This window comes from Sebastes umbrosus, chromosome 18 (genome assembly GCF_015220745.1).
Source record: "Sebastes umbrosus isolate fSebUmb1 chromosome 18, fSebUmb1.pri, whole genome shotgun sequence".
Taxonomy (NCBI): Eukaryota; Metazoa; Chordata; class Actinopteri; order Perciformes; family Sebastidae; genus Sebastes; species Sebastes umbrosus.
The window spans coordinates 26490049-26505636 of record NC_051286.1 but is presented as its reverse complement, the minus strand read 5'-3'; the positions used below and the strand labels follow the sequence as shown (position 1 = coordinate 26505636).

Here is a 15588-nt window from a genome sequence, read left to right as displayed (position 1 = left end):
GGGCGGCACATTAAAATCATGAACTCTAGGTCTGGTGAACACATAGTCGCCTTGATAGTAACATTACTACCGTTGCACCAGGAAGAGTTGATCATCACACACAGACCACCTCCCTTAGATTTCCCACTGTCCAAAGTCCTATAATGTTGGAAAGGTGGAAGGCCTGTTAATCCGATGGCAGCATCAGGAGTGTTTTCATTCAACCTGCTCTCTGTGAAACACAGTTCATTACAGTCTCGTGTTTCCCGTTGAAACTCAATCCTGGCCCGCATATCATCCAGTTTGTTGTTCAAGGACTGTGCAATGCACAAATATATGCTTGGCATTGCGGTACTATGAGGTCTTGTTTTGTTCCTCACCTGGACGCCGGCTCTCTTACCGCGTTTCGCCCGGTGACGGTGTTTGGTAGGCAACGGGACCAATGCAGGCAGACTGCATTGGGTAGGCAAACTGTTTCTTCCAATGTCCAGTAAAGTTTGTCTATCATAAGTGATGACAGTAGGTTTAATACACATACTGCTATGAAGAAAACAATCGAAAGACAATCTAAAGACTAAAAAAAAATCTAAAGACTAAAAAAAAAACAGCAAGAGAGAGGGAGAGAGTAGTCAGGAGGCGTGCTGCTGCGTTGAGCGCTACCTGCTAGGTGCTGCAGCACAGCCTGTATGAGAAAAATAAAGCGTTTTTTTAACTTTAAAGCCTGTAACCATGTTCTAGTAGAAACCCAAAATACAGGCAGTTTGGATAATACATAATACATCAATAGATACTGATATTCAGCACAGAGTTCAGTGCAAACATAAAGCTCTTGCTCTTTCTATGTTGCTGTGTTTACAACCCCAGGATTCTCAGGGTAGTAGAGGAGTCTGTGGGAGCTGTGTGAGGCTCAACAAGCTCCAAAAGAAAGCTCACACAAGCTGACTATTCCAGGAGAACCAAGAACCATATCGGGCAATCGGTGTTGTGTCTGCTTACAAACAGATCCACTTCTACTCTCCCGAACCGGGAGGGATGCCAGGTGAGTGGGGTGAGCTCCGTGCGCATGGAGTGAGACCCTGGTTCTGTTCATCTGCATGTAGGCTACTGTCGTTAGCCCGCTACACAGAGTAACATGTAGCCCGTTCCATGATATAGCCTAGCTTCTTAGCCTAGCTTCTTAGCCTTAGCTAGCTAAATCTGAAGTTCAACAATCGGTCAGAGCCTCCTTTCCAGCTCCTTAGAATAAACTTTCCCCGGTAGGCTGAGTAGTGTGATACCCCGATAATTGGAGCACACCCTCCGGTCCCTCTTTTTATAAATCGGTACCACCACCTTGGTCTTAAACTGCAATGTTGTTAGCTGTGTGTCTGCCTAGCATACTGTCACGATTTCCACCAGTGTATTGCAAGCCCGGCATAACATTAGCGAGTGTCCAGTTGAGAGAGAAATAGAGAGAGTTTGTGATGATGAGTATGAAGTTATCAGTAAAGTTATAGCTGTGAACGTAGCTGTGCAGTGTGTACAGTTTATTTGTGGTTGAATAAATGCTACAACTCCTGAGGACCCAAGCCAAGTTCCTGTATCAAAATGTAAGTACTTGTACTTGTACTTGGTCTAAAAAAATGTGGTATCACTGCATCTGTGAAAATAATGAATTCTTTTCACATCAGGACATTATTATACCGCCGCAACAATGTATTCAAGGCTATATAGCGCTCAGCATGTCCATCCATCCGTTCCTCCGTCCGTTCGGGAGTCACACTTTAGTTTCCGGAGCAGAACTCGGAAACTCGGAAATTCAAATATGGTATGATGGTTGACAGTGTCGTCTAGTTGTGCCTTTTGGGGGTTAGAAGTCCAGGGTGCCCAACATTTTTTAAATTTTGGCCTAAAACTGATTTTTTCGACTTCAATTTTGTTTCCAGAGTACAACTCGAAAACTGTTTCACTTAGGAACTTCAAATTTGGTATGATGGTTGACAGTGTGGTATAGTTGTGCCTTTTTTGTGTTAGAAGTCCAGGCTCCCCAAAACTTTACAAATTTTGTCCAAAAACTGTGATTTTTTTCACTTCAGTTTCGTTTCCGGAGAAGAACTTGTTCCATTAGTTCCTAAAGGGCAAAACCTTTGGCCCTACTTTAGTAGGGGTCAAGCAGTTAGTGGGGGTACTTGAGCCATGCTCACTTTTGCCTGCTTGTATTAGTACTAACCTGACAATAAACTTTCAGAGTGGGCCCATTCTCACGTCTTAAATAAACATGGTTAGAGTTTTTTTTGTTTGGACAGAAGACTTTTGGTTTCATGTCGTTGAGAAAAGACCCTAATAGGCCTACCTAAATGGTGAATCAGATATTAGCATTCTGGTAAAATGATATAATTCAAAAAGGATTTAAAAGTGAATCTCATCTACACTGTTGGTTTGGCACCTAATGTCATCACAATGAAAAGTATCACATCTGATTGGACCATTATAGAATGTATTCATTATGGTAATGAGATACAGGTTGGTAAAAAAATATTTTTTACAGTGGCACAGTAATGAAGAACATCCATCAACACTGATGTATGAACGAGCATTTTAAAGGTATGACATGAACTGAAAATCATTCTCATCTTTTAGGTACCTATTATTGTAATTTTGCATTCATATAAGTAATTTATTTTAAATGAACATCATTTTTTACATTTTAAATATTGTTAATATTTAATAGAAAACTGATTTGCAGGAACATGGCATCAGAATACACCGTCAACCATATTAATGTTAATGACATACATCCCTGTTATGAAATAGATAATGTCTCTTACATCCTGAAAGGCACCCCTTCTACAATATGTGTTTTATTATTTATTTTCCTTGGCTCATTATCTGTTGTCACAATATGTGGAGACCTTCTTGTAATATTCTCCATAACTTATTTCAAACAGCTCCACACTGCTACAAACTCTCTCATTCTCTCTCTGGCAGTGGCGGACCTGCTTATCGGTGTTTTAGTTTTTCCTTTCAACATGGCATTCTCTTTTAGCTCATGTTTGTATTATGAAAATGTATTTTACAAAGTACGAGAAAGCTTTGACATAACACTGAGCACAGCTTCTATTTTGAATTTATGTTGTATTTCCATTGACAGATATTATGCAGTGTGTCAGCCTCTGAACTATAGAACTAAGATAAATGTTAATGTTGTTGCAGTCATGATTGTGGTAAGCTGGAGTGTTTCGGTTATAGTTGCCATTGGCTTTCCAAATCCAGCATCAAACTATGAAAAATGTGAAGAAAACTGTTTTATTGATGTTCTACTTGAAACAATTTTGGCACCCATTTTCCCATTTTATCTCCCAGTGATCATAATGCTCTGTATCTACCTAAAGATTTTCCTTGTTGCCCAGAGACAGGCACGCAGCATCCAGAACACAACCTGTCAGAGCACAAAGTCTGGAGCAACTGCCAGTAAGATGCAGAGAAAGGCCACCAAAACTCTGGCTATTGTTATGGGAGTTTTTCTGATGTGCTGGACTCCATTATTTCTCTGTTTTACCTTTCAGATTTTGAATCACGTTTCAGTGTTTGTCCCACTGTTTGAAAGTTTTATCTGGCTCTCACTGTCAAATTCAATGCTCAATCCATTTATTTATGCTTTCTTTTACAGCTGGTTAAGATCAGCTTTCAGAATGATCATTTCGGGAAAAATATTTCAAGGTGATTTTACGAACACAAAACTGCTGTGACACATTTTTTGGGGTGGTGAAATAGCCAACGAGCGACTCAGATCCGATTAAATTTGGCACAATAAAGATCAAGCATGTGTCATTCAACTCTGCAACCTGGAACCCAGCGTCATGTTTTGCATGTTTTTTTTAATTATGCAATGAAAATGACATACTAAGGTGAAACACTGACTGAGGCACAAAGGTTTATTATAGTGAGCTGTCAGTTTATGCAATCATGTAAATAGCTTAAACACACTATGCTCACTTGTACATATATATTCTATATGTGCTTGTTCCAACACTTCCTGGCACTATATGACACTTTTATTGAGTAAAATGTTCACACTTCACACAGTTGGACTCTAAATGTAATTGTTGGCCCCATCTGAACCTTTTTCTGTTATGAACACTTTCACTATGTGCCATTGTAATTGGTACAACTATTTAGAAAGGTATGAGACAAGCAAAAAGAATAAAATATGCACATAACCCAAACTTTTGGCTTGAGAGTTTGTCATCAGCTCTACATTAATGTGTCAAACACCTTGAGGAGGCCAAGTTCTGTTTTGGCATTCAAACGTGTTCTTTATTCAAACATGACAAAACCATTATGGATAGAGCCAGTGGAGGAAGAAGTACTCAGATCTTTTACTGAAGCAAGAGTAGAAATACCACAGTGTAGAAATACTCTGTTGCAAGTAAAAGCCATGTGATCAAAGTGTTACTTGAGTGAAAGCACAAAAGTATCAGCATCAAAATATACAAGTAAATATAAGTAAATAAGTAAAATTACTCATTATGCAGAAGGGCCCATTTCATAATAACATATATTACTGGATTAAAATTATTGATGCATTAATGTGTAGATGCCTTTAATGTTACAGCTGGTAGAGCTAGGGTTTCTTTATTCATTGTCCATATAGATTTATATCGAAGGTTTAATGAAATTGAAGTGGGGGTTTCTTTATCCATTAAGGATTTATAATGAAAGTTTAATGAAAGTTCATCTCTATGGCTTAGTTAGTAACCATCATACTTATGGGGGACCCCACTTCCAGTGTTATCAATCCAAAAACTATTTTTCCAGTCTATACATTAATGTTTTATCTTAGCTGATTAGCTGATACAGAGGACAGTGCTGTCTCTAAAACAAAAATCGTATTATCATCAAAATTGCCTGCACGATCTTACAGCCATTGCAAAGCGGCACACAGCGCAGCGAAACGGTCATTTCAGACCGACACAGTTGTCATTTTGACACCCAGGGCCCACGTTGTGTAAGGACTTGCACCCATCTGTGTGCCCAGGGGTGTGTTGGTCTTAAAATGACTTGTGGTTAGGCACTTTGTTAGAGCATAGAGTCGACTCCTAATACACGTGTCCTGTAGGTGGTACAAACGGCTCCTGCTCCACATGTCCTGTCGGTGGTCCGGCCAACTCCTGATCCACGTGTCCTTTCGGGGGTCAGGCCGACGCCTGCTCCACATGCCCTGTCGGTTGTCCGGCCGACTCCTGCTTCACGTCTCCTGTTGGGGGTCCGGCTGACCCCTGATCTAAGCATATTGTCGGAGATCCTTCCGACCCCTGATCCAAGCATCCTGTCAGGGTCCGGCTGACCCCTTCTGCTCCGGTTGGGCTGCAACCACCTGCTGCTCCTGTTAGGCCGCAACCACCTGCTGTTCCGGTTGGGCCGCCTTGGCTTCAGTCACGTACTGTTCCGCCTGGGCTTCAGCCACGCCCTGTTCCGCCTAGGATTCAGCCATGCTCTGTCTCTTTCACTGCTGGGCCGCAGTCCCAAGACCCTGTCCCTGCTGGGCCGCAGTCCCAAGACCCTGTCCCTGTTGGGCCGCAGCCCCAAGACCCTGTCCTTTTCACTGCTGGGCCACAGCCCCAAGTTCCCGAGTTTCCCGGCTCTGTCCCTGCTCTGCCCCCGAGCCGTCTGCCCGAGTTTCCCGGCTCTGTCTCTGCCCTGCCCTCGGGCCGCCTGTCTGAGATCTTCTGTACCCTCTTGTCCCGGAATTCAATCCTCCTGTGTCATGTCTATTCTTATTTCCTGCCTATGTTTGTTTTCCCGCCTTTTGTGATTGTTTACCCCGCTCTGATTAGTGCCACCTGTGTGTAATCACCCTGCCCTCCTTGTGTATTTAAGCCTATGTGTTCCCATGTGTCTTTGTCAGTTTGTTGTCACTCCTGCCTTGTTCTGCCATGTTCCTAGTGTTCATCCAGCCAGTGCTGCTCGTGTCTTCTGTTTTTTTGTTCTCAGTTTAGTTTTTGGTGTATCTCATTTGTACTTTGTTTGTTTCCTCAAGTCTGGACTCTGTTTTTTTTCTCTTGTCAACTTTGTTTTGTTACTTCAGCTTTAGATATTAAAAGCTAATTTTTGTTAAATTCACCTGCCTGCTTGGTCTCTCTGTGTTTGGGTCCACCTTTAAACTAAAATCTTGACATTGGTTTAATTCCTTTTTTGCGCAAAACACAACTATGATTAATTAAGAGACTAAATACAACCCCCATAGCCCCTTACTTTGCGCCCCGATTGTGCGCTGCTTAACTAGCAAAAGTGGATTCGGACACGCCCTAAATGCACTTGCGCCATGCAATTTCAACCATGTACTATAGATCATTAAAATAGTGAACATTGGACATTGCATGCACAATTTAGACGTTATTTCCTGCGTGTATTGAGTGGAACAGGAAATTACGGATTGCCAATTTTTCACCACTGCCTGTGTCCACTATGTGGCGCTAGAGAACACGGGCAAGAAATGTATTATGTCGCTCTATATCAAGTGTTGATCACACAATGTCAAATTCATGTAAATAGGATGATGTTTGTCACATAACGCTGACTTCCTGTTGCCAGTAGGTTGCACTATGACTGAGTCAATATTGCCATTAAGATGTCATCAGGCCTGGACTACTATGAAGTAGGTCAAGTAATGGAGAGATTGGACAAAGTACAGTCGAGTTACAACAGTTTGTCTTTCAATGGCGAATAATGTAAATTCTCCAGCATGCCACGTCAGCACCATGTTTTTGCACTCAAAGATATAAAATAATAATAATCAAAGCTGCAAGCAGCGTTGAACAGGCCCTCGCCCCTTTGCGCACATTGGGGGTACCCGCTGCTGTGCATTTCCATGAAAGTCGGACACTGCACGCAACAGTTAGAGGGTAATTTCTGCGTGGAGCGTGACGCTAAAGACTCTAATAAAACATGTCAAGTTTGGGGCTGATTAGACAATGTACAGTGTTGGGACCCACCAATGTGACTGGTGGCAAGTGACCACACGAACTCAGTAACATGATCCTTGACCCATGGACTCAGCTCAATAGCCAATGGCTACCGTAGCATTCACACATACTTGTGAAATTCACCCAGGACAAAACCAGAGGAATCTCTTTGTTCCTCCTCTTTCTGCTCTTTCTTCTCACTCTTTGGCCCTGCTGGAGGTGAGCTACTGCTATCCCCACCTAAGCTCTCTGATCTATGGCCTGTTAGGAAACAGACATAGAAACACCAAGGACTTTTCTTATAAGGCAGAAGACGCGAGGAACAGCAAGGGAATTAGCACCAAGCTAACAAGCTGCTGGGAAGAAACTATTGGAGCAACCAGCTTCCTCCAATCTGCAAAACTGGATTTGAGAAAAGCAAAGACAACATCTTTGACTTAGAACCACAACTTCAGCACATGGAATTACCAGCCTTTTTGTCCATGGATTGGTAACGTACTGGGCTTACCTTAGCATTAGTAATTGCACACGGCTGAGCAAGACTGTTCAACTTTGATTTCTAGAATGTACCTGTATATGTGTTTAATATGTTTAATGTTATTCATTGAGTTTGACTGTTGTGATATTATTTGTAGTGAAGATATTTGGGTAGCTGGCTTCGCCACATCTGATGTGTTTAGTTTATGCTTCACATAGACACGGTCTTGCATGCAAACTAACCGTCTTTTCTAACCCACTGCAGTATCTGACACACATTAAGATCACATACATAAACTGAATTAGTTTTAAACATAAACATACACATTCAGATAATCTCAAACCCCACATCACCCCCCTCTTTGTCCTTTCCGAGCACAGGTGCTCCGAAGATCAAAGAGGCCATGTAGTAACATGTTGGCGGCCATCTCTGATCCAGCCATCTTTGTAGTTTAAAAGTGCTCGCCATTTTGTCTGTAGGCACATGCAGACATCCTGAGACAAGTAGCAAGCCATCTTCTCTCTCTCTCTCTCTCTCTCTCTCTCTCTCTCTCTCTTTCTTTCTCTCTCTCTCTCTCTCTCTCTCACACACACACACATGCTCACACGCTGTGTTTGGTTTGTTTAGTTTAGTTACTTAGTTAGATTAATATTGTGTTTTACACCTTTATTATCTTGTGAATAAATGTTTGTGGAATATACATGCTGGTCTGTTTAATATTGTACAAGAGTGAATAATGCCAACCTCTGCTGTGTCAAGAACTCCAATATCCTTCAACGTTTACCATCTATTTTGGTTATAGTTATTAATTTAATCATTGATCAAAGTCCCAAATTGATAGTTTAGTATACTACTTTACTATATTAACCTTTTTGGTTATTGGTCCCTGATTCCAGGGTGGTGACCCGTTTATTATTAATGTTTATTGATAATTTTTATTTATTTATTTTGATATTATTAATTAATTTGATAATAACCAAACCTGTTCCTACCAAATCCCTACAATAATCAATTTACAACATCTTCCTGTTTCCTGTTGGTGGCGCTATGACTCTTATAAAACATATCAAGCTTTGGGCAGATTGGACAATGTATTGTTTACAACAACTTCCTGTTTCCTGTAGGTGGCGCTATGACTATAACTCATAATGGCACATATGTCTTCAGGCCTGGACTCTTATCCAGTTTGTGAAATTTGGGGCAAATTGGACTATGTAAAGCCAAGTTACAACAGCCTCCTGTGTCATGTCAAAACATCGAAATTCGCCACACCACCACAACAATGCCGTTCTGTGAAAACACAAAAGCTTCGCAATGTTGCATCGTGAAGGTGTTGAAATTCTGCTGCCAGACTTTGAGATGGATCTCTTGAATCCTCTAGGAGGAGTATGTGATAAAATGGTATCTTCTCACCTGACCAATGACATCACAGTTTTATATATCGATAAAAAATTCCTTCACAATTTAGCGTCACATTAGTTTGACAGTTACACCACCCAAATTTTATGCAAATCTGATAAACTCTCTAAGAGGAGTATGTAAACGTATGCATAAAATACATGAAAAATGCACAAAATTCTAAATGGCCAACTTCCGCGTGGGCGGAGCTAATGAAACCTAATAAGAAATATGTCTGAAATAATGATCGGGATGTGCCTACCAAATTTCATGAATATAGGATCAACTTTTTCCAAACTATTGCCTTCCACGCATTAAGGGGCGCTATGGAACCCGCTTAACACGCTGAACCCAATAGCTGTACATTCACGGAAAGTTCAAAGGTGTCCAACTTTCATGATTTTTCGAGTACACCAAGGGCGTCAAAGGTATGTTCAAAGGCTAAAAGTATTAAGGAGGAGATTAAGAGCCAACATAAAACGCCCAAGCCCAATTACAACACCAAATTGAAATAATTACTAGTGTGAATATGCATGTAAAGTTTCATGAGTTTTTGTAAACTAGTAAAGTCCTCAAACTTGTGTTCGTAAATTTGAAAAGAATGCAGGAAATCCAAGATGGCCGACTTTTTGTTGGCCAAAAAAATCAAAAAAATTAAATACACTCTTGCTGATGTAGGGAATGACCTTCTCTAATTTCGTGATGATTGAAGTATTTTTTCTCAAACCGGCCTGCATTAGGGGGCGCTATGGAGCCCGCTGACGACACCCGAGCCAAATCACCTCAGAACTTTGAAATTTTGCCAGTTCTGATACGTATTCCAATTTTCGTGAGTTTTCGTGTATCTTAAGCGCCTCAAAAAAGCATCCCAGATTAGGTCTCCAAATCACGTTTTGTCACGAAAACAGGCGAGGAATACAAAGTAAATGACATGATACCATGCGCAAGACGTGGTCGTTGTTACATTAGTTCACAAAATAGCCTGTTTACACTGGTTTCCACACTTCTATTTTGCTATTTATTCCTCTGGGTGCATCAAAAACTTTGCTCCGTGTGGCAATTGCAACACATACAGTAAGTTCCTATTGTTACAGGTGACCTCGCCTACCCCAGGTTTCCCCTAAACCCGTGTCTTGCGCTCTCATTGGCTGTAGCTTGTGGCCGGAGTGCTGGTACTGCATCTTCATGAGTGTAAAATTCATGCCTCGGCGAGGCAAACACGCTATCCTCTGGTGGACAGGTGAATATATTACACGCTTTAGCATAATACAGATTGGCCACTGATAATGTACCTTCTATTATTACGGCTTTAACTACTACTATTGCTGTAAAATAATGAATTGTTTTGCATCATGACATTACTGCATTAGGACTAACCTGAAATGAACTTTTCAGAGTGGGCCCATTCTAAAATCTTAAAGACATGGGGGTAGGTTTTATTTTTGTTAGGCCAATAGACTTTTGGTTTCATGTCCTTGGGAAAAGACCCTGGTAGGCCTACCTAAATGGTGTATCAGATATTAGCAATTCTGGTAGAATTAAATGATTTAAAAAGCAAATCTCATCTACAGTATAGTATGTTAATCTGGCATCTAATGTCATCCCGATGAAAAGTCCCACATCTGATTGGACCATTATATAATGCATTCATTATGGTAATGAGATACAGGTGGATAAAAAGATTGTGCGCAGTGGCACAGTAATATAGAACACCCATCAACAGAGGGACCTCTTATTGTAGTTGTGCATTCATGCAGGTAAAAATCTTTTAAATTAATGGGATTTTTTGTATTGTTAATCGTCAATTGACAACTGATTTGCAGGAACCCAGAAACATGGCATCAGAAGACAATATTAATGACATACATCCCTGTTATGAAATAGATAATGGCTCTTACATCCTGAAAGGCACCCCTTCTACAATATGTGTATTATTATATATTTTCCTTGGCTCATTATGTGTTGTCACAATATGTGGAAACCTCCTTGTAATAATCTCCATCATTTACTTCAAACAGCTCCACACTGCTACAAACTCTCTCATTCTCTCTCTGGCAGTGGCGGACCTGCTTGTTGGTCTTGTAGTTTTTCCTCTCAGCATGGTATTCTCTCTTAGCTCATGTTTGTATTATGAAGATTTATTTTGCAAAGTACGAGGCAGTTTTGATGTAACACTGAGCACAGCTTCCATTTTGAATTTATGTTGTATTTCCATTGACAGATATTATGCAGTGTGTCAGCCTCTGAACTATAGAACTAAGATAAATTTTAACATTGTTGCAGTCATGATCCTGGTAAGCTGGAGTGTTTCTGTACTAGTTGCCATTGGCCGTACAATTCCAGGATTAATCAATGAAAAATGTGAAGAAAACTGTTTTATTGATTTTCTACTTGCAAGAATTTTGGCACAGATTTTCTCATTTTATCTCCCAGTGATCATAATGCTCTGTATCTACCTAAAGATTTTCCTTGTTGCCCAGAGACAGGCACGCAGCATCCAGAACACAACCTGTCAGAACACAAAGTCCGGAGCAACTGCCAGTAAGATGGAGAGAAAGGCCAGCAAAACCCTGGCTATTGTTATGGGAGTTTTTCTGATGTGCTGGACTCCTTTCTTTCTCTATGTTAGCTGTCAGCTTTTGAATCACGTGTCCATGTTGGTTCCACTGTTTGAAACTCTTAACTGGCTCACACTTTCAAATTCAATGCTCAATCCATTCATTTATGCTTTCTTTTACAGCTGGTTCAGATCAGCTTTCAGAATGATCATTTCAGGAAAAATATTTCAAGGTGATTTTACGAACACGAAACTGCTGTGACGTATCCTTTGGAGTGCCGTAAAGGCTCAAGCATGTGTCATGAAACTCTGCAACCAATAAGGCAGCATCATGTTTTGAATATTTTCTTAATTATGCAATATATACTACATACTAAGGTGAAACACTGACTGAGGTGCATAATAGTGAGCTGTCACTTTGCAATCATGTAAAAAGCTTAAACACACTATGCTCACATGTACATGTGTATTCTGTATGTGCTTGTTTCAACATTTGCAACACTTCCAACACAGCAAAAATAAATTGATAACATCATGCAGAGAGTTGGACTCTTGCTGTAGTTGTTGGCCCCATTCTGAACCTCTTTATGTCATAAACACTTTCAGTATGTGCCACTGTAGTACTTTGGGTTTGTCATCATCTCTAAATTAATGAGTCAGACACCTTGAAGAGGCAAAGCTCTTTTTTTTTTACAAGTAAAAACCAGAGCCAGTGGAGGAAGAAGTACTGAAGCAAGAGTAGAAATACCACAGTGTAGAAATACTCTGTTACAAGTAAAAACCATGCGATCAAAGTGTTACTTGAGTGAAAGTACAAAAGTATTAGCATCAAAAAATACAAAGTAAATAAGTGAAATTACTCATTATGCAGAAGGGCCCATTTTTATAATATCATATATTACTGGATTTTAATTATTGATGCAATAATGTGTAGATCCCTTTAATGTTACAGCTAGTAGAGCTAGGGTTTCTTTATTCATTGTTCATATAGATGTATATTGAAAGTTTAATCAAATTAAAGCGGGGGTTTCTTTATCCATTGCTGATTTATATCGAACGTTTAATGAAGGTTTATCTCTATGGCTTAATTAGTAACCATCATGCCTATGGGGGACCCCACTTCTAGTCTAATTAACCCAAAACCCATGACTATTTTTCCAGTCTATACATTTATGTTTCATCTATTGCTTCACCTCAAGCTCTATTAGCTGATACAGGGGTCAATCCTGTCTTTTAAACAACAATCATATGATCATCAAGATTATATGTTTCCTGCCATAATAAATAAGCAGGACACATGTATTATGCTTTATGCATAGTAGAAAAACAATGCAAAAACAAAAATGTATCACTAGGTTGTTATCCCGTTTTCCGTACTTATGTTACGTTGTTTGTATTTATTTTACGTACGTATTTTAAGGCCAACCATCATGTTGTTGCTAAAAGTAACACCTAGTTCACACTACAAGACTTTCAAAGTAGTCAGATCTGTTAAGGTTTCAGTTCAAAGGAGGACCCAAACGCAAGAGACCAGGCAGCCAGGTAAACTTGATTAAAGGCGAGCTTTAATGCAAAGCTGGTGTCAAAACATAAAGCTGACAGGAAACCAAAAACAGAGGGCGTAGGCTGAGATAAAACAAAATACAAAGGAAAAAAAACCCAAAGACTAAACTAAGTACAAACCGGTAAAATACAGAGAACAGAGGGAACACAGGCAGAATGGCAGGAAAAACACAAGTAAAAAAGGAGACAACCTGACACTGAATGAGGGAAGTACACAGACTAAATACATAATATATAATATAATTATAATATAATATAATTAATATATAATATAATTATATATATATAACAAACTACAACAAAAATCCTCAAACAACAACATTAATGTTTTGTTTTAGCGGATTAGCTGATACAGAGGGCAATTCTGTCTCTTAAACAAAAATCATATGATCATCAAGTTTGCGTGCACTGTCTTACAGCCGGCACAAAGCGGTACACAGCGCATCGCAAATGACATTGCTAGTTTCAGACCATAGAAAACACCATTGGACCTATTTTATCATTTTATCTCCAAGTGATCATGATGCTCTGTATTTACCTAAAGATTTTGATGGTGGCACAGAGACAGGCACGCAGCATCCAGAACACAATCTGTCAGAGCACAAAGTCTGGAGCAACTGCCAGTAAGATGGAGAGAAAGGCCACCAAAACTCTGGCTATTGTTATGGGAGTTTTTCTGATGTGCTGGACTCCATTCTTTCTCTGTTTTACCTTTCAGTTTTTTAATCACGTTTCAGTGTTTGTCCCACTGTTTGAAATTTTTATCTGGCTCTCACTGTCAAATTCAATGCTCAATCCATTTATTTATGCTTTCTTATACGGCTGGTTCAGATCAGCTTTCAGAATGATCATTTCGGGAAAAATATTTCAAGGTGATTTTACGAACACAAAACTGCTGTGACACATTTTGTTGGGGTGGTGAAATAGCCAACGAGCGACTCAGTTCCCATCAAATTTGGCACAATAAAGATCAAGCATGTGTCATTCAACTCTGCAACCTTTAACTCAGCGTCATGTTTTGCATGTTTTTTTTAATTATGCAATGAAAATGACATACTAAGGTGAAACACTGACTGAGGCACAAAGGTTTATTACAGTGAGCTGTCAGTTTATGCAATCATGTAAATAGCTTAAACACACTATGCTCACTTGTACATATATATTCTATATGGGCTTGTTCCAACACTTCCTGGCACTATATGACACTTTTATTAAGTAAAATGTTCACACTTCACACAGTTGAACTCTAAATGTAATTGTTGGCCCCATTCTGAACCTTTTTCTGTTATGAACACTTTCACTATGTGCCATTGTAATTGGTACAACTATTTAGAAAGGTATGAGACAAGCAAAAAGAATAAAATATGCACATAACCCAAACTTTAGGCCTGAGAGTTTGTCATCATCTCTACATTAATGTGTCAAACACCTTGAGGAGGCCAAGTTCTGTTTTGGCATTCAAACGTGTTCTTTATTCAACCATGACAAAACCATTATGGATAGAGCCAGTGGAGGAAGAAGTACTCAGATCTTTTACTGAAGCAAGAGTAGAAATACCACAGTGTAGAAATACTTTGTTACAAGTAAAAGCCATGCGATCAAAGTGTTACTTGAGTGAAAGCACAAAAGTATTAGCATCAAAATATACAAAGTAAATAAGTAAAATTACTCATTATCCAGAAGGGCCCATTTCATAATAACGTATATTACTGGATTAAAATTATTGATGCATTAATGTGTAGATCCCTTTAATGTTACAGCTGGTAGAGCTAGGGTTTCTTTATTCATTGTTCATACAGATTTATATTGAAAGTTTAATGAAATTGAAGTGGGGGTTTCTTTATCCATTAAGGATTTATAATGAAAGTTTAATGAAAGTTTATCTCTAGGGCTTAGTTAGTAACCATCATGCTTATGGAGGACCCCACTTCCAGTCTAATCAATCCAAAACCAATGATTATATTTCCAGTCTATACATTAATGTTTTATCTTAGCTGATTTGCTGATACAGAGGACAATGCTGTCTCTGAAACAAAAATCGTATTATCATCAAGATTGCCTGCACTATCTTACAGCCATCGCAAAGGGGCACACAGCGTAGCTCAACTGTCATTTCTAATTTCACTTTTACCCGGCGCCCACGTTGTGTAAGTACTTGCGCCCATCTGTGTGCCCAGGGGTGTGTTGGTCTTAAAATGACTTGTGGTCAGGCACTTTGTTAGAGCATAGAGTCGACTCCTGATCCACATGTCCTGTCGGTGGTCCAGCCGGCTCCTGCTCTACATGTCCTGTCAGTGGTCCGGCCAACTCCTGATCCACGTGTCCTGTTGGCGGTCAGGCCGACGCCTGCTCCACATGTCCTCTCGGCTGTCCAGCCGACTCCTGCTTCACGTCTTCTGTCGGGGGTCCGGCCGACCCCTGATCCAAGCATCCTGTCGGAGATCCGGCCGACCCCTGATCCAAGCATCCTGTCGGGGTCCGGCCGACCCCTTCTGCTCCGGTTGGGCTGCAACCACCTGATGCTCCTGTTAGGCCGCAACCACCTGCTGTTCCGGTTGGGCCGCAGCCATCACTTGCTGTTTGGGCTGGGTCATCATCTCTGCAGCCATCACCTGTTCCACCTGGGCTTCAGTCAGGTCCTGTTCTGCCGGGGTTTATTCCACATCCTG

General features: G+C 40.3%; 1 protein-coding gene across 1 annotated transcript; it reads left to right on the top strand.

Moving 5' to 3' along the window:
* The first annotated feature begins 2708 nt into the window (after positions 1 to 2708).
* On the top strand, positions 2709 to 3707 carry LOC119477458 (trace amine-associated receptor 1-like). The gene has a single exon (XM_037751546.1). It carries the CDS (start codon positions 2709 to 2711, stop codon positions 3705 to 3707), a length of 999 nt encoding a protein of 332 aa, XP_037607474.1.
* The last annotated feature ends 11881 nt before the right edge of the window (positions 3708 to 15588 follow it).

What these genes read in the sequence shown, in the direction of transcription:
- LOC119477458 (XM_037751546.1), top strand. Translation starts at nt 2,709, where the DNA reads ATGGCATCAGAATACACCGTCAACCATATTAATGTTAATGACATACAT.